The sequence below is a fragment of the Neofelis nebulosa genome, chromosome 3, assembly GCF_028018385.1.
Source record: "Neofelis nebulosa isolate mNeoNeb1 chromosome 3, mNeoNeb1.pri, whole genome shotgun sequence".
Lineage (NCBI taxonomy): Eukaryota > Metazoa > Chordata > Mammalia > Carnivora > Felidae > Neofelis > Neofelis nebulosa.
The window spans coordinates 156,744,589-156,765,380 of NC_080784.1; the positions used below are offsets into that span (position 1 = coordinate 156,744,589).

General features: G+C 34.4%; 1 protein-coding gene across 33 annotated transcripts in view; it reads right to left on the reverse strand.

Annotated features, from left to right (window-relative positions):
- The window catches only part of ADGRL3 (adhesion G protein-coupled receptor L3), an 829,205-nt gene that overhangs the window by 63,737 nt on the left and 744,676 nt on the right, over positions 1–20,792 (reverse strand). For all 33 annotated transcript variants that reach the window (XM_058722441.1, XM_058722432.1, XM_058722430.1 and 30 more), the window contains 2 exons: positions 19,180–19,246; positions 17,014–17,105 (listed from right to left, as the gene is read on the reverse strand). In XM_058722441.1, coding sequence (XP_058578424.1) covers positions 17,014–17,105; positions 19,180–19,246 — 159 coding nt within the window. The remainder of the gene's footprint in view (positions 1–17,013; positions 17,106–19,179; positions 19,247–20,792) is intronic.

Below are 20,792 nucleotides of genomic sequence, written 5' to 3' on the forward strand. Positions count from 1 at the left end.
AATCAATATTAATCAGAAGGTATTCTCTGATGATAATGAAATCAAATTAGAAGTCAATTACTAATAAAATATGCATACATACACATGAGCAATTATCTATCTGTTGCTACTTCCAAAAATTCTTCAAGCCCCCCAAAACATTTTACAAATAAATTCTATCTAATATTCAAGCAATAAATAATTCTTTTCTTGCATAGGTTAGGCCTAAAAGGAAAAGAAGAAAAACTTTACGAGACTACTATAACTTAGCAAGTAAGGAAAGTTTAAGAGAATAGAAAACAAATTATAACAACGTTTTACTTAAGAACTTACATGAAAATCCTAAATAAGCTATTAAATAGCAACATCTAATGGCACATAAACATCATGATCAATTACGATTTATCTCAGAAGGGTAAGGAATACATTAAAAGAATTTAAAAGCTAATTCTGGAAAATATGTGGAAGACTAATAAAAGTCTATGAGTAGCTAAGGCAATTCTGAAAGACACAATCAAAATGGGAAGTCTGACTAGAACAGATATTAAGCAAGTTCTGGTAATAACATGGTGCTAGTAGAGGAACAAAGTGTACTCCATGGAACAGAAGAGAGGGCACAGAAACAAAGCTTTGGTACAGGATAGTGTGGCAGCACACATCTGATGGGAAAAGATGGATTATTTAGCAAATGATGTTGGAAATTTGGCTCACTAGAGAAAGAATTCCAAATGTCCTCCAAAGACTACAAAGGCACACACTGTAGAGGGAAAAGTTAACTGTTTAAAAGTATGTATCTCTTTGTAACAAAGACAAATTAATAAAGACAGGACCCACTGGGCAGAGACATAACAAGGGCAAAAGCATTCAAATTGTGTATCAGCAAGTGAAAGAAAAAGTGTACAGGAAAGATAATAGGAAAACTAGGAAAACATTAAAACTTGTTATAACAAAAACAAAAACAAAAACAAAAAAAAACAGAGGGGTGTCTGGGTGGCTCAGTTGGGTCAGCATTCAACTTCAGCTCAGGTCATGATCTCTCGGTTCTTGAGTTTGAGCCCCAGCTCAGAGCCTGGAACCTGCTTAGGATTCTGTCTCCCTCTCTCTGTGCCCCTCCCCCACGCAGGCTTTGTCTCTCTCTCTCTCTCTCTCTCTCTCTCTCTCTCTCTCTCTCTCTGTTTCTGTCTCTCAAAAATAAATAATGAAAACATTAAAAAATAGAAAATTTAGCAGGAACAAATGGGCATAAATATTTTACTAAAAGGGTTCCTCTGAGTATTACTAAAGATGTTACATATGTGCTGTTTCATTATATTGTACTAATGAAAGTTACTGAATGGAAGATCTGGCAATTTTAGAAACCTATGTGCAGCTAATTGAATAGAATGTGGCAAATTCAAAGAAGGCAGAAAAATGCCATTTTTGACTTACATCTTGGTAGAAGTAATATATTACTATCCAATGATGTCAATACTTTTGCTGATAACTTATTACCTTCTATGCTCAAGGCTTGTTTTTTTTTTTTTTTTATCTCGTAATTAAGCAGTTTTAAATTACAACCTTAAACTATCAATCTTCAGTTCTGGAACTGAGAAGACTTTTCTATTAGCACATTGAAGGATCTGATTGAAAATATTAACGTCCACAGAAAACATTCCAGAGTATTCTAAAATGCATGCTCAAATAGCACATTTATAAAAGTTCCAGAGACTTTGATGACAGACCTTATTTAAAATACATAATTGTATGTAGTGGAAAAAATCCAACAATTGGGACTCAGTCAAGAGAAAATTAGATTAGGAAATTTTCAAGTGCAGACTGAGAAGCTCAAGACACAACATCCTACAATACTGTCTGCACATTTTAATTACACATTCAATGATTTAATACATAATCCTTTATTTAAAGTAACTACAATTTATATGCTTTCACCACTTTTTAAAATGAGGTAAAGAAAAAAATTATCATTTTAAAACACGGTAACACTCCTGTAAGAAAGCACTCCTGGAAATAGGAAAATGAGAAAAGTTGAAGTCTGAAAGAGTTGTTATTATCTTATTCCCTTGTTGTTGTTTTTACTTAAATGAGAGGTACACCCCTGTAATTAGGGGAAACTGAAATGCACTCAGACTATGTTGGTAAGACTTTCAGTCCATCTGTGTAGTCTACAAACCCTTGTGATGATTAATTTGCCAATCAGTGATCATTTATTTATTTTCTTTAATCATAGAGCATTTTTGTCTCCTTTTATAATTTGGAATATATTTAAGTAGTTTGAGCTGTGATTCTTAAGACTTATGTATCTCAGTATTTTCTAGAATTTGGGGAGAATATGTATTTATCTAAAGGCAGAGTGTAAGCAGCATTGTCACCCATCCAGGGACTTTTCTATCACCAGTTGATACTGGATAGGGACTCTATTGCTCAAGATGGTAAGTGCCTGCAAAAAGATAGTAAGTAATGAATTTGGACAACAAAAAATGGTTACAGGCTTATTACTTCCATTTATTTTTGGGGGGCGGGGGTATATCTGTTAATCCAATCCAACTTTCCACCATTTCCCTTCCTCTCCCCACATTCCATCCTGTCCTTTGAAACTCAGTCAAATATCAACCAATCCCCCTCTATACTAAACTTCATCTCTAGGTGTTTCTATAACCTTCATGCTTTAAGTGAAATTGTCCCCTGAGGACAGCACTTTCCCCAAAGACCACACAAACTCAAATATTTGTTCTCTCACAACCTTTTGGCAGTAGAAGTGCCATGGCGAGACCATGATTCCCCAGCTCCTTTGAGGTTTTTACCATCAGATGTTTATTACCACTTCAGACCTCCCATTTTTCCTACTCTTCACTTTTTCACTTTAAATCACTCCCTTTGTGTTCATACTTTCCTCCATCGCTAACCTTGATCCTATGACTTCTTACTTTCTTACCTCCTCTTTCACCTTTAATGATTCTAAGAAGCCCCAACTTTGGATAGGCAGGCATTGTTGGGGGGAAAAAATAAAAACACAACCAAAAAAAACCCAGGAAGAAACAAAACAAACAACCATAATTACTTAAGACATGCTAAATTCATGACAACACAACAGTGACACTTAACAATGGCTGACATGCCAACTATTCTCTCCTAGCATATATGTTTTTCTACTCTCCGTCTTCCTTCAGTGTCAAACTTTCTTGTCATCCTAAGCTCTCAGTTGAATATTGTCACCTATTTGCTTGAAAAAAAAAATGGAAGCAACCTGATATTTGCAAACACACTGGTGCACTGTGCAGACTTCACAATCTCTTGCAGAGCTCCTGAATCTATCCTCTAGCTGCTGCACGCTCAGCTGCTAAAGGCTTACCCCTGTGACCTATGGATGACTGTCTTTGGGCATGAGAGCTATTATGCCACAGAGTCAGAAGTACCTGGGAGTTTACATTCCATTCACACCCCACAGGGAGCCTGTGGTCAATTACTAACAGGTGTGAAATTATACAATACCAGCTCCTTTGCCTCAAGGTTGGAAAGTTGCAAAGTATAATTTACACTCCAGTGCTCCCTTTGGCATCTGGGTCAGTCTGAGACTTCACCCAAAATGACAACCTTGCGCGCTTCTCCCTCTTACCTACACAGCTTCCCCTTACTTTCTTACTGATTTCTTCTGAAAGCACTTCCTAAATAAATTGTTTGACTGAATCCTTGATTCAGAGTCTGCTTCTGGGAGAACTCTACCTAGAATACTGACAGGAATGTTCCCATCTTCCAACACTAATCAATCAACTGTCTTCAACAGCACCCCCACACACTATCTTCCCTCCTATTATAATGAAAGTGCCTTTGTTCTTATAAAGCCAACGTATCTGCTCATCCAGATGCTTCTAAAGAACTGTGCTTCTGTAGTGATTGTGCTCTCTCCTGCTTCATCAATGTCTTCTTCTCTATTGGCTCATTCTCACCAGGAAACATACTCTAATATTCTTTATTTTGAAGAAACAAAAATACCTTCTTCCTAGATCTCAGACACTCTCCAGACTCTCAAAGAATCTTAAGCGTTATCTTTTACTGAAAAATTTATCAAGTAATCCACACTTGCTCACTTCTCATTTTCTTAAAAGCTACTCTCTCTAGGCATCTTTCCCCACAAAATTCCACAGTGCCCCTGTCATTGACAGAACCATTGTTAATTTTTTCCATATTATCATATTTGCCCACTCAGAAATATTCTATGGTTGACTACTTCCTTCTATTCTTGGGCTTCCATGACATAATGTTATTACATTTACCTTGCTGACTATACTTTCTGAATCACCTTTCCCAGAACAACGTTCTTCTTAGGTGGTTTTATTCAGTAATTCACCCTAAATAACAGTAACTCTGAAATCTCTATTTCTAATCCTCACAAGACTGCTGTGCCATTAAAAATCCTGATAATTGCATTTTCTTTGCATGATTTTATGGTCCCTAACTTAAAATACTAATAGAATCACAGGTTTTTAAAGATGGGGCCCTTAGTGATCATGTAATCCAATCACTAGATTTAAAGATTCATAAGCACATACTCAATATAAAATGATGCTTACTGAAAAGAAAACCATCTCTTTTAAAATTAAACGCAATTTATTTACAGATGTGCAATGTGATCTAACAAGGAATATACAGTAATGGTTAAGGAAATGGACCCTCAGGTCTGACAATCTGCTGAAATCCTAGTTCTGGCACTAACTAGCTATGAGATCCAAAGGTGAGTTAATTACCCTCTTAGAAACTTAGAAGGTTTATTGCAAAGATTAAATTTACACATGAGAAGGACTTAGAATTGTGCCTAGCACACAGTAAAACTTCAACAAGTTAACTAATTGTCTTATTATTTTGCACAAAATTTCAAATAGAAACAACACATAAAATCTCAAAGTGCTATCTGATCAAGTACAGCAATTACAGTAGATTTAGGGGCAGAACCAGGGAGTAGTGGAATCTATGGCTAAATTTTTACTTACAGTATGTGACTGAAAATACACCATAGTATTTAACTTAATATTGCCTACAATATTTTACTTTAAATATCTTCAAGAAGCATTTGAAATGGGTTGATTTGGACTTGGAAGCTAACAGTCTTTCAGCCCAATATTACTTATTCAAAGTTTCCCACAACACATTTTCAAAATCAGTAAATTTTGTTAAATTTTCAGACAAATTTATATATAGTCACCGAACTAAATAAAAATTACAATTTAAAATAATTTGTGTCATTTTAAAGAAAGCTCTGTTAGGTAAAAAAAAAAAAAAAAAGGTATTTCCAGTTAGTTCTGATTATAGTAACAAAACAAACTTTTAAAAGCCCAAAAATTATGATAGTAGTGAGATTTCTTGTGTACTTCATTCAGCCTTTGGAAGTACTCATATCTTCTACATAATACTTCAAAGAACTATCCCTTAAATAACGACTGGGTAAAAATTGGCTTTTGTATTGAAAAACAATGAGCTGCTTGGAAGTAATCAAAAGTGATTCAAATACTTTCATTTACATTTGGAATCTACAATTCCAAATTTACTCATTCCTTATATAACTGTTTATAAGCTGAAACTACATTAAAATAATATATTAAAAGTAAATGAAATCATGTTTGTGAGTTTTACCCATAGTACATACGAGTTCATTTTACAAAATAGAATTAAACAAAATACCGGGTGCCTGAATGGTTCAGTCAGTGAAGTGTCTGACTCTGGATTTTGGCTCAGGGCATGATCTCACATCGTGAGTTAGAGCCCAGCATCGGGCTCTGTGCTGACTGTGCAAAGCCTGCTTGGGATTCTCTCTCTCTCCCTCTCTCTGTCATTCCCCTGCTCGTGTGCTCTCTCTCTCAAAATAAATAAATGAACTTAAAAAAAAATCAAACAAGACATTGCTAAATATTTTTAACCTTTATTCAAATGTTTAAAATTCAAGGAAAATAAAGACCAATTATATTTTTAAATGAACAAAAAATATAAACATAGAGGAGGTTAAAAGTTTTTTATCCCCAGAGGTGCCTGGGTAGCTCAGTCTGACTTTGGCTCAGCTCATGATCTCGCATTTCATGAGTTCAAGCCCTGCATTGGACTCCACACTGACAGAGCGGAGCTTGCTTGCTTTTCTCTCTCTCTCTCTGCCTCTTCCCTTCTCTGCCCCTCCTCAATTTGAGTGCACTCTGTGCCTCTTAAAACAAATAAACTTAAGAAAAAATTATCCCCAAATTATAACTAGATTCTTACATTAATTTTTAAATGATATATATAAAGCAATTTAAAACACTATTTGGAGACAAATGAATTTTACAGTAATTAAATGTTCTCATTTTCATAACATTTGATTAAATTTTCATTATGTAGCTATACACACAGTAGCATATTAATAGAAAATTAGACTTGATTTTTGGAAACTTTTTCAGAAGTTAGAAATATAGGATGACTCGGAAAAATGACATTCTTAGGCTGTTCTATCACTAAATGTTTATGGACATAATGTAGGGCAAGCCATTTTCAAGGAAAATTTTGTATTAGTACTATAATATTCACCATACTAACTTCAAAAAATCAAGATTGCTGTGGTATAACAAAAAAATAAATATTTGGTCTTTGTTCCTGGGGCAGACTTTCTCAAACCCTTGAAATCTCTTGAGTGATAACAGTGTCTTTTGTATGCTAATGAATGATGGGCAGAGAGAATAGGAAAGAGTGGAGGTGAGCAGAAGGGACAGGTCTGGAGAAAAAGCCGTGATTAGAGGCTTGGAACTTTCAGCCCCACTCCTACCTACAACTCCACCCCTAGTAAAGGGTGGGGGCCCAGAAATTGAGTTCTATCATTATTGGCCAAGGATTTGATCAATCACATCTTTGTAGTGAAACCTCCACTAAAACCCCTAACAGATGCTGCAGTTCAAGGAGCTTCTGGGTTGGTGAACACTTTAGAAGGGCTGGAGGGTAGACTCCAGAGAAGCCACGCAAGTTTTACACTGCTGCCAACTCAGTCCCTCCCCCTTATGCGTCTTTTTTTTTTTTTAATGTTTATTTCTTTACTTTAGAGAGAGAGAGAACACAACCAGGGGAGGGAGAGAGAGAGAAGGAGACACAGAATTTTAAGTTTATAACAAGTATATATATTAATATTCATGTTAATATATAAATAGGGAAGTAGAGGATTAAAATAATCTTAGAATAATGTTATAGTTTTCAATGTTATATAACTTTCTTCCCAGGTAGACGAATACTTCTAGACATAATGGGTACTTATACGTATGAGTCATGATAGTTTACTACATTACTTTAAAGGAAAACATCTGCTGGCCAGTAAGTTAACAGAATTCAGTCATAATTTTATCATATAAAGGAAGAACTGTTTTGTCTATACTCCTTCTTATATAAGACGAACCTTCACTGTACACATAGATCCCATCCCCCTGCCTACTCAAATGTAGAAACCACACAATTCTCCCCTCTTGCCAACATCAACTACTTGTCCATTCTTACCAGATTAAAAGGAAGAAGCTGTAATCTCTATCATGCTGAAAATTAACCAATGGATAAAACACAAACAAAACTCCCTTGATCTTACATTTTCCTTCAGCTACTACATATCTTGGCTCTTATTTACAGAAAAAGATCTGAAAAGAGTTGTGTTTACATGTCATTTTTAACTCCTCTCTTCCTTTTCTCCCCTCAATCCACTCTAATAAGGCATTGTCAATCACTTTGCTAAAACAGCTTTTGTCAAATGCACAGGGATCTCCAGGTGGTCCAGTGATAATGGTTAAGTTCCCACCTTAACTGAAAGGCTTGATTCACCTAGCTTCCAGAATCTCTAGTCCTCTTCCTCTCTCACTGGATGCTTTTTCTAAATCTATTTTGTAGGCTCGGAATTTCTAATATGTCTAAAATTTAGTGACACAGGGTTATTTATAGTCATTGGTGTTCTTATTTTATTTTACCCAATATCCCTTTATTTTATCCAGTATCATATAGATTTAAAAAAAAAAAATCCACCTTGACCAATTTTCCTGAGATTGCAGCCAGTACCCAAACTTCTAGGTCTGAGGAGTGGCCACAGGGAAGCTGTTTGTGGGAAGGATAGATGGAGCTTAGGTCCTGACTAACATCAGTGAGCTACCGAACTGACTCTGGAACCATCTAGTTCTGGATTGTTTGGGCCCATAAATCATCAGTGTCATAATTTAGACCACAATATGGGTCAGCATTTGATACTTACAGCAGGAGCTATCCTAACAGAAACATACGTTCTCGTGACTAGTGAGGGAAACCAGTGTGACTAGAATATCACTATCTTATTACACCATCACATACCACTTTTATATATATAGAATATTATATGATTTGAAAAAAATATTATATTAATGATATTAAATTATTTATATTAAATATTATATTAAATGATTTGAAAAAAGTATATATATATATATATATGCCACATACTTATCACATACCACTTTTACTATTTTACTGCTTTTTTTTTTTCAAATCATTTCACTCTGCTTAATTTTTAAAGGAGATGTATCGCTGTGACAAACAAAAAAGGATTATTTGACATTATGGAAAATAATAAATATACAGAAAGAGAAATCAATACTAAACACAATTGGGGGGCCTGGGTGGCTCAGTCAGTTGAGCATCCGACTTCGGCTCAGGTCATGATCTCACGGTTTGTGAGTTCGAGCCCCATGTCAGGCTCTGTGCTGACAGCTCGGAGCCTGGACCCTGCTTCAGATTCTGTGTCTCCTTCTCTCTCTGCCCCTTCCCCGCTTGTGCTCTGTCTCTCTCTGTCTCTCAAAAACAAATAATTGTAAATGTTTAAAAATAAAATAAACACAATAAAATATAAAACCACTTCATGCAAACATAAAATAAAACAGACCTACACAGTGATGAATCCAAATTGAAATCTCCAGGGTTCATTGTCATTGCTCCAACGACCTACTCCACATCGACACTGAGATGTTCAGTCTTTCAAAGTTATGTTGTTGAAAAAACCTCTCTTGACTGACACCTCATGTATTTTTCCTACAGCTTTCCACATCTTAGTAATAACAACTCACCCTTCCAGTACCCCAAGCAACAAACTTTGAAATCACGATCCACTCCTTTCTCTTATAGCCTATATAAAATAAATTCACAAATTGTTTGTCTTCAAAATAAATCCAAAATTTTAGTACTTCTGAATTATTAAATAAATTAATGAAAAATTAAAATATAAAAATCAAAGTTCCTATATAAAAATTAAATAAAATCTGTGAATAAGATGGAATACTAATGTTATTTACTTATAATTTTCACTCAGACGTCTTCCACTCTTATGAAAATTTGCACTTAACTATTTTTTGGGAAAATGAATCTTATTGACTTCAGAAATGTTGGTTTCATAAAAAAATTCCATTTCCCAAGCTCTTCCAAATTCTGACTGCACACCTCACGTAGGATACAAAGGAAATCTCAGTCTAAGTCACATATAAAAAAAAAACTGCTGATTTTTATGTTTTTTACTATAAAGAAGAACTACTTTTCCCTTAGGTAGGCAGCCTTTCAGGCTTTCTCATCCTTAGACTGTAACTGACTCTCCTAAATTTGATATGAATTTTATGTGATTATTTTAGGGAAAAGTGAAACTATTATTTGATCTTAAGTATAATGCAGAACAGTTCCAGTATGCCTACGACAGTCATGCTTCAAACTATTTTCCTCAAATGTCAGCTCTCCCAGTGTATAAAACAGTGATGCATAAACCACCTGGCTTCTAGAAAGATCATATGGGGATTTAAATACACTTTAATGAAAAAAAAATTAGGAAAAAAAAGAGAGAGACAAACACTTTTACATTTCAGAAAACTTTAAAAAGCATGATTCAACGAGACTGGCAACAACACTTGCAGAATGCACACCTTTGTGAATCTGTGGCTGAAATTCATTTTCCAGATAAGTAATTGTGAAATGCTTTTACTGTGGAAATTAACTTACTCAGTAAAAGACTAACGGCTACTTACTACCTTAACTTGTTGGAAACAAATCTAGTGGTGTTATATCAATACACAGAACTGCACACAGTGTTTTTTAGACTATTACTCTTCAGAAACACCTGGATCATTTATGATAATGTTATGATGCATTTCCAGGGATCTTTAACCACAGACCAAGGAAATGGAGGAAGACTGGGAAAAATGAAATAACAGATAGATGATATACCTTTCAGAATTTTCTTGAACATTATTGTATCTTATTATAATCAATAAAATAAATCAATGGCTATTTCTACTCTTTCTAGAATGAGAGTGCTTATGGGATATATGGGGATGAGCAGGTTTACCTGATTAAAAAAAAATATTTGGTGAAACACATCTTTACTATAGTGTGCTGACCCAGTAATCTTTTTATAAGAGAGGTGACAGTTTTTAAAAACCACATCTCTAAATATGCAAAATACTTAGAAATTGGTAAAATTTTCATTGGAATTTAGCAGCATCCGTGGTGAAAGGTAAACTATGAATAAAATCAATTGCTTGGAGATATAAGCTATTTTTTTAAGTCTTCATGGACTATATGGACTATACTGACCTTCCTTGTAAAAAACTTAATATTTCAACATTTTTATATCACTAGCTAATATTTAGAGAAAAATGAAAAAGTACTAAAGCCATTTTCATAAAAACTCATCTGGAAACTTCGAAACGGATCAATACTTTTACTAAACACAACTCAGAACTAGACTTACTATCCTCATAAAGGTTCGAACTCTTTTTAGGATATTGCTCTGACCACAGTATAAAGATGATACCTGCTGTTTGAAACGGCGGCTGGCTCTCTCCTTTCTCCTTTCTCCCACATACCCTCTCTCTTCTAGCTACATATACATATATAGCCATCTTAATGTATTAACATAAGGAGAAAACTTAAAGCCTTAAAATATTCTGGTGATATTGTTGCATTTTTCAAGATTAAGTCAATTTGCTCTTCTGTCTTCTATTTACAGAACCCTATACCCTAACTCCATAAAGTAATAATGTAATACTAGTAATAATGTAATAATGTAACATATTATATTCAAGCTGAATTTAATTCTGAGTTAACTGTTTCCAGCAACATCTAGAAACATAGTCCTCAAAGTGAAAGTTACCTTTAAGGAACAGAATAAGTAATTACTGACACTGGTGAGGTATAACTTTTTTAAAATTATTATTCGTCCCTTAAGTTATTTAGAGCCTTCTTAGATTTCTTTATGTATGGCAGGTGTCCAAACTCACTGAGCATACTTTTTTTTCTTCAGGACTAACTATAAAATTTGCTATTTAATAGTTAAATGAACATTTTACTCCTATAGCCAATTCTTTCATAATAGAATAAGTTTGTTTTTTTTTAAAGCCATCCTTAACAACATTCTTAATGATACCCCATGGTAAACAAATTCTAGGCAGTCAAATTCTAACAGGATTTTGATATGAAGTTGAGCAGATTTCACCATGGAAAACACAAAGAGCCAAAGGAAGCAGTGTATTTCTACATCATAGTTAAAAATAATCATACCATTATGTATGGGCACAAATTATGTGATGTATGCATTATACATATAATTATATTTAATTATCTCAAAGCTCTACAAAGTAGACACAATTATGCCCAATTCAGAGGAGAGCCATGATGAAACTTACAAGGTAATATAACCGTTACAAGACTGAAAAGAAAATCAAACCCAAGTGTGTCTGACACTGAAGTCATCGCCCCCCCTCTATTATTGTCTTCCCTTAGCAATTAGAGCACAGGGAAGAAGGAAGAAAAGTGAAAGTATTTCTTTAAACCATGTGACAATATGTTTGCCAACCCACCACTCCTGCTAAACCTAAGGTAAGAGGAGAGACCAGAAATCAGAAAACATGACTAAGCCAAAACTGGAAGTCTCGATGCCAAATTCTATATATGGGAAAGGGCAAAGGGACAAACACAAGAAAGGGAAGCTTAAGTTGACTCCTTGTCCCTCCATCCAGGCACTGATTTTCTTTCTTAGGCCTAAAAGCCTCTACTATGACTTTTTAGTCTTTAAAGTACCCGTGATGTTATTAAACCAATAATAGAAGAAATAGTTGATAACCATGTAAACAATACATTTTTATTTTGAAGGTAATTGTCAAGAGTGCTATAAATGCTCCTCAAGAAGTAAAGTTTTAGGGGGCACCTGGGTGGCTCAGTCGGTTAAGTGTTCAACTCTTGATATAAGCTCGGGTCATGATCTCACAGTTCCTGAGATGGAGCCCATGTTGGACTCTGTGAGGATGACAGTGTGGAGCCTGCTTGGGATTCTCTCTCCCTCTCTCTCCACCACCCCCTCCCCCACCGCTTGTGCACTCATGCACATGCTCTCTCTCTTTCAAAAAAATAAATAAACATTTTTAAAAATAAATAGTTTTACACATCATTATACTTCAGCAACAATGGAGGTTGACTTTGTGCTGGTAATAATTCAATAATTATTTTATTCATATTTACACATATGTATGTATTTAAAATTAGATTTTTGCTATGATTACTGTAAGCTGCAATTTCAACTTGTCAGAAACTCAACCAGAAACTTATAAAGACTGGAATTACTTTTTTTTTTTCAAATGATTACCTATTTTGATGAAAAAGAGACAAAAGACAAGCAAACAGTAAATAGAAATGTAGTTTTAAATTTTAATTACTTATTTAGAAATCTGAGAATTGGCATACCTCAGTTCCTCAGTAATCATGTTACCTATAGTAATTCACTCTATTATTTTTTACAGAGTATAACATTAATATAGTAATGAGACAGCCAAATGAATTCTCTAAACTAACACAAAAATGTGCTTATTTTACTGATGATGAAATAAATTTTGATTTAAAATATAATTAAATTATTTTTTAAAAAATTAAATTAATTAAGGTAAATTGGAAGTCAGCCAGGCATAGTGTTAGGGAAAAGAAAGTGTTAGGGAAGGGAAACAGCAGAGTTAAAACCTGAAGCAAAAGAGAGTACATCCAGAGTGCCAGAGGGGCAAATGGCTTAACAAGAGGCCAGGGACACCTTGGTTGCTCAGTCAGTTAAGCATCAGACTTTTGATTTTGGCTCAGGTCATGATCTCACCGTTTGTGAGATCAAGGCCCTCATCAGGCTCTGCACTGATAGTTCAGGGCCTGCTTGTGGTTCAGTCCCTCTCTCCCTCTCTCTCTGCCCCTCTCCTGCTCACTCTTTCTCTCTCAAAAATAAATGCATAAATATTTACAAACAAAACAAAACAAGAGGTTAAAGAAAGAAAGAAGCGACTAGACCAGGAAGGTTTTGTAGGGTGGGGTAGGGAGTCTGGACTTTTGTGTGAGAGTAACAGGAAGCCACTGAAGAGTTTTACCCAAGGGAGTTGCACAGTGGGATTTGCTTTTAAAGAGATCGCTTTAGCTGAAGGTGGCAGCAAGAATCAATACAAGGAAAGATATTACAAGACCATTGCAGTGGTTCTGCAGAAGTTGATGGTGGCTTTTAAAAAATGGTGGCAGGGGTGCCCAGGTGGCTCAGTTAGTTAAGTGGCTCAAGTCACGATCTCATATGAGTTGGAGGCCAGCCTTAGGCTCTCAGTTGAGAGCTCAGAGCCTGGAGCCTGCTTTCAATTCTGTGTCTCTGTCTCTCTCTGCTCCTCCCTTGCTCATGCTTTCTCTCTCTCTCTCTCTCTCTCTCTCTCTCTCTCTCTCTCTCTCTCAGAAATAAATTTAAAAAAATTAACTAACTAACTAACTAACTAAATGGTGGCAGTGAATACGGGGAGAAGCAAACACGTTTTAGATAAAGGAGAGATCTATGTGTGAAAGAACATGCATAATGAAGGCAGTAAATATTTGATAATTGAATGAATGGTTTTAGAAAGATGTTGACTTTCGAAAGGTCTTATATGTTGGCTTTTTTTCCTCAATAAAGTGAACAATCTTAATAAAGTGGCTCATCTTAATCATTTTACAAAAATACAAAAAAAAACAAGAAAACATTATTAAATTTTATACCCTGTCTTATATACTGAAAAAAAGATTATCCAGGTAAGTTTATAAATTTATAAAATTTATTTATAAATAAATACTCTCATATCACCTGTAATATTTAAAACTACATTATTATACAGATCCTTGCGAATTTTTCAAAATAAAAAGGATGCCAGGCTTTGTGTTTTCCCTAGTGATCAAAATCATTATTACCTTTTTAAAATTCTTCTTTCCTTACCAATTATGCCCTGTTGATTTCTTTACAAGTACTTCTTAAATAGTTAATATATTTTAAATAAAATGAAATGTCCTTCAGATTCTGGGAAGTGCAAGGAATATTTTCTTGAGATTGCTTTCCTATTTTCCCACATGCCCTTGTGCCCTGCAAATGGCCTTCTTTCCTACTTGATAGAGGAGAGTGGGCAGAAATTCCTCAGTTTACTGCCCTGCCCTACTTCTCCACCATATCTACATTATCTACACTACTTATTACATCCAGTCTCAGTGGAAAAGAACACCCTTTCTTCTCTTACCTAGGTAGAAAAGCGTCCTTCATGTAATCTAATAGAGTAGAATTGGTTGACCGCTATTCTGGATCTCATTCTCTACAATTCCTCAAGTCGCAATAATTCCCTTTCTTATGTTTAATTTCCCTTTATAACAATGATTCCCTTTCTTATGTTTCTAACCACTCTGTTACTGTTCTTCTCCATCAGCACGTCCATACCCTGTTTTTTCCATCTCAAAACTATCCCTTCTAATAACTACTTAATTTCTCTTCTTGCCTTATTGACTCTTTAGAAAAAAATCATCAAAGGCTGTATATATATCCCTCTGCTCATTTGATGGTTGGGTATGTTTCATTATTATACCCATTTTGTCTTATTTTTATTTTTACAAGTAGGTTATTTATTTATTTATTTATTTATTTATTTATTTATTTATAAGTAAGCTCTGCGTCCAATGTGGGACTTGAAGTCACAAACTTGAGATCAAGAGTCACATGTCTACTGACTGAGCCAGCCAGGTGCCCCATTATTGTACTCATTTTAAAAGGACAGGAAGGCTTCACAAGGTTAGATAAATTTTCCAAAGGCTATAAACTATAAAGCAGTTTGGACAGAACTTAAATCAAGATATTCTCATTTAAGGCTTTACTTTGCTTTGTAATATAAAGCTTAATGCCATCAATATCATTCATGTAATTATTGCCATTTGTGTGTTTGTTTTTCTAAGCAATAACATCATAAAGACTTGACCCATATCACCTGAAGAAATATATATGAATAATTACAGAACAAATTGGTCTTTTAAAATATGTGACTATAATAAGCACAAGACCTTTTTTTGTGCTTTTTTTTGTGCTTTTGATTTTTTCATGTTGTAAAAGCTGTTACATAGATACCAAAGTATTCACTTTTGATAGTACTTTAAAAACAACATAAATGGTAATAAAGTATTACTTGCAGTTTGCTTTATACCATAAAATAAAAGAGACAAAGAAGTTATCATTTATACTAAAGTAATAAAAGTATGATATGGCAAAGAAAACTTATTTTATAAGCCTATGTATTTATTTATTTATTTACTTACTTACTTATCTAAATTCAATTTCATCAGGAACAGACAGTCCAAGGAACGAATACTACAGTTTAGAAGGGCAGTCTAATTGTACATAATTCAAGAAAGTAATGACTATTATCACAACTAAGTAACATTACGAACTACAAGTCTACTACTCATTGTAGATAATTCTTATTTTCCTCCATTATATTATTTCTCTAATTTCTTAGCTATCCTTTTCAGTAAATTTAAACAGATGACTCCTTCAACAAAATTAACCACTTAGTGTCAATACACTTTTGTCACTAAAGTCCTTAATGTATTGCTTTATTCTATAACATTCATTAAAGGCCTACTATGGGCAAGAAACTGTGTCAGGCACTAAATGTAGATGAAAAATGGGTGACATAGCTGCTATCTGAGGTAGTTCGAGGAGAATGTTCAAAAGTCACAGGTGACCTCATGAAACGTCTGAAAGTACATTCATTTAAATAAAAACATTTAGCCAGGTTAATACATAGCACAGGCAAATTATATACAATTACAATTTAATATATTACATATATTAATGACTAATGTACATCTCCCCATTACAATCTCTCTCAAGTGTCCCAGCCTCTGAAGGGACAACATAAAAATTTGGTTATACTGAGAAACTATTTTTCTTTTCAGAAAATGTAAATTAGCTTCTTTCGTGTATATATATAAAACAAGTACTACTAGTGTGGAAAGGAATGTGAATATTTTCATACCTCTGCATGGCAAGGGCTTTCTGAGCATAGAGAAATAGAATTTGGATTAAAGGACAAACCTTGGAAGTTAAAAGATGGCTGAGTAGATAGAGAGACTTCTGGAGTGATTTACCTCCCAAGAGGGAAGCGTTAACATTTCAAAGGGGTTAAAGCCTGGAGCTATATATTTATATACCATAGGACTTTCCATGGGGAGTTGGGTTTTCTCTTCCTCTCTCAGAAGGAGAGGGGGGCCAGCTTCATAACAGCTCCTCTACAATTGCCCAGATTAATAATCTTGGGGTTCTTCTCCTGTGGTGTAAAATCTCCCTTGTGCTGCTCACAGGGTCACCATTCTACTCTCTTCACATTGCTCTGAAGGGGGAGATGGGGTGTTGGTAACTGATGTGGTTACTGCTCCAAGAAACAACAGTCTATGCAGATACAGAAACTTTGTATTGGCTCAGGAAAAAAATAATAAATGTACATCTTAAGAGCTTCTCATGTTGAAAATCAGAGTTTTGGGAAAAAGTTTTTTTGAAGACAAAGCTTCATTATACTTATTTTCAGGCAGATCAGGTCATCTCAGTAGTCAATAAATGATCTTATTCAGCAAAGACAACACATCGATCCTCATCATTCTGTCACAAGATTTCAATAGAATTAAAAGTAGGGATAATTTAGAGTACCAAACTTAGGATGGCTAAAGAAAACAAAAAGAAAAATCACTTACTTGATATTATCAAGGCAGCCCGATTCAGGTTTCAGAATGGCAGTATGATGAAACATTTTATATAAAGCAATCCCAAGGAAGATTACATTAAGCTGTAATGTAAAAGGTACTGTTATGTAGCATAACTGGAATTAAAAAAAAAAAAAAAAAGTAAGTCTATTCTCCATAACAGATGAGTTGTTCTGGGAAATTAGCTCTCACTATACTTATAAAGGAATTGGATCATAGATGATTGCCTAGTATTTTAGCAAAGGCAAGAAGCCACTTTAGGGAGTTGGGATACCAATGAGTTACAAAGCACCATTATGCCAAAATACATACAAATAAAAAATCAGCAGCAGTTGGAATGATGCTGTGGAAATTGTAAAACAACTCAAAGCCAGGTATATGTTGAAAAAAATGGGCGTCTGGGTGGCTCAGTTGGTTAAGGTTCCAACTCTTGATTTCTGGTCAGGTCACGATTTCTTGGTTGGTGAGTTCAAGCTCCATGTCAGACTCTATGCTGACAGCATGGAGCCTGCTTGGGATTCCTCTCTCTCCCTTTGTCTCTGCCCCTATCCTGCTTCTGCATGCGCACGTGCTCTGTCTTCTCTCTCTCTCTGTCTCTGTCTCTCTCAAAATAAATAAACATTAAAAAAAAATAAAAACCAAAAAAAATTATTCCAGGTGTGTTACTATTTCTGCCCACTGAACGTGGCCCCAAATTTACTGTTTGGGGATATATTTTGTGAACACAGCCTCAAATTTACTATTTGGGGATATATTTTGAAATGTTACATTCCAAAAACATAAATACTAAAATCAATAATATATTTTTGAAGAGCTAGATCAAAAGGATTATAAAATGGTGGTAAATTCTAATGCTACAACAAACTAGGATTAAAGTCCAGAAAACACTCAATGATACTGTTATATCACTAGAATCACCAGAGAGAGGATAGAACTTAAAGCAAAACAAAACAAAAAGTTCCAGTGTAAATTCCACATATTACATATATACAAACTATAGAAAATATATTGAACTGCCCTTTGTGACCTGGTTTGTTTTAATATGTTCCAAAATTTAGGATTGGTGGGGTCGAGGAAAATCCAGTTATAAGCCCTACTGAAGTTCTCTCAATAATACAATTCTACAATCCTTTATCAAATCCAAAAAGTCTGAAAAGTGAGAGTATTAAAAAATTAATTGAGTGGCCAAAAAGCCTAACCTTAACTAAATCTATTTGGTGGGAAAACCGAACTTGTACTGACATAGGGTTCTTCTATCTTTATTCCATTTGCTTTTACTTTCCCAATTTTTTTTTCTGCTGAATTATTACTGTTTGGTTTTAGAGTCCTGCCTTGTCCCTACTGTTGATATTCATTGATGTGTTTGCTTTGGGCAACTGTTTATTCTCTACTAGGAATTCTATCTAATATGCAGTACATGTACCATATTGTCTTTCTGAAGTTTGAAAACTTTCTGAATTCTAAAATATGCCTGCTTCAAAGGATTTCAGATAATGAATTGGAGATCTTTATCTTATTCAGAATCAAGAGGCCATTTTATCTGGAGAATGACTTTGTATTATAAAATGATGAGTATATAAATAATGCCAAAAATAGAAACTAAATTACAATAAATAATTCATATTTGAAATCAAGATATTATGCATCTAAAAATACAAAAAGAAGTATGATTCCGAACACTTGTGTAACTTATTTGTGCCATTCTTAAGTGAAATCCTTCTGAATTTTAAAGTTTTTGAGATTTATATAAAAAACAAAACTGGAAGGAATAGTAAGGTATATTGCCACATTTCCAATTTCTGATTTCATTCATAGTTCAAATTATTTAAATGAAAGACAGGAAAAATATACTGTTGTGAAACTTGAAGTCATTGCTGTTCAAAATCCTACAAAACCAAATAGATTATATTGGATCAGGCTCCTAAGGAACTATGGTACTGCATAAATATTTGCAAAGGCATGTTTTCTACTCCAACAGTGTTGATTACATTTTTTACAATATAAAAGTAGACTCTAATGAGTGTCTAATTGCTTGAGTCATATAGGGTCAAAAAATAGATGCTTTTCCCAAATTCACCTATGTAAATTAAAGATGGCCAGATCATAGAAGTTTTATTTCTTGACCTGGGAGACACATAGTTAGTGAGGAGTTCTTACCATAATTATCAAGGTCGCTGGTCCTATAAAGCTCCAAATGAAGTAGGTGTCAAGTCGGAGCCAACATCTGCAATGAAACACAAGGGAGAGAAGGGATTAAGGACTGGGTATGGGACATACATCAAAAGTGAGAGAGTGACAGAGAAGAATGTGAACTGCAAAGCATCCCACTGGGAGACAGGAAATATTACATTGCTTGTTCATTTAAATGCTGAATTATGTGCCCAATTTCTGACAGCACTATTGATGGAGTAAGATAATTACCCCTGGAGGAAGCAGGGAAAAAATGGCACTAGGCCTATTTGCTAAGTCCTTTTGTGTCTGTCATAGGACCCTTAAAAAAAAAAAGAAAAGAAAGAAAAAGCCATACACATAGCCATTAAATCGAGTAGCTTTAAGCTATCCTTTTCTCTCCAATTATGGTGCTACATAACCTGTCTATCAGCTGTCAGGCAAAGTGACATTTTCCTGTCAAGAAGATCTGAGGAAATTCAGTACAAAGAAGAAATAAATTTGGTATCAGAAGATTGAAGTTTAATTAGGTTGGGCAGCCAACCTTTGAGAGTTCTTGAGTCTGAAAAAGTGCATTGTTACTGCCAATGCTTCTGGGGTTGCAAATGATCCTTAGCATCCCGTGAAGTTGATTCATGACCCAAAAGTAAATTATTAATCACTTAATTTCAGTCACATTTAATACTCCCCAATTCTTAAAGCCTCTGGGAAATTACATTTTCATTCTTCAGGATGACAGGAAGACAAAATGGAAGTGACTAGTTATGAGAAAGATTAATGTAAATTTTGAACAAATTACATTTGATGTTAAAAATCATATCTTGAATTATTTGCCATTTTGCTATATTTGAAGAATAATCAAAAAAGAAAACACCTCCAGTGGAAAATATTCAAGAGTGGTTTGCTAAGTAGTCTAAAACTGCAAGTCCAAAGTAGATAAACATTTGATTATTATGAAAATGTTACTTAAATCTCAGCAATAATAGACTACCAGAGAAGGTATGAAGAAAGGAACTTATCAATGTCCATCGGTAGAGGAATGGATCAATCAAATTTTTTCTATTCATATGAGGAAATGTTATAAAACAGGTAAAAGGGAGGAGGTGGATTTTTATATGTCAACAAGAGAGATCATAACAACAAATGCCTTACACCTTTGAACATGCAGTTCACCCTTGAACAACAAAGTTTTGAAGTGTGTGGGTCCACTTCCATGTGGATTATTTTTTGATAAATACAGTATAGTCCTGTAAATGTACTTTCTCTTCCTTGGGATTTTCTTAATAACATTTCCTTTCCTCTAGCTTACTTTATTGTAAGAACACAGTGTATCATATATATAACATATAAAATATGTGCTAATTGACTATTGATATTATCGGTACGGCTTCTGTCTGGTCAACAATAAGCTATTAGTAGTTACATTTGGGGGGGATCAAAAGTTATATGCAGATTTTGGACTGCACAGGGGTCAGCACTCAGAGCTCTTCAAGTGTCAAGTGTATATTTAACATATTACTTATATTTTTGACAGATATACACACACATATAAGTAATTTTATTTAATTGAAAGGGAAAAAATCAAACTCATATTAGTGTTT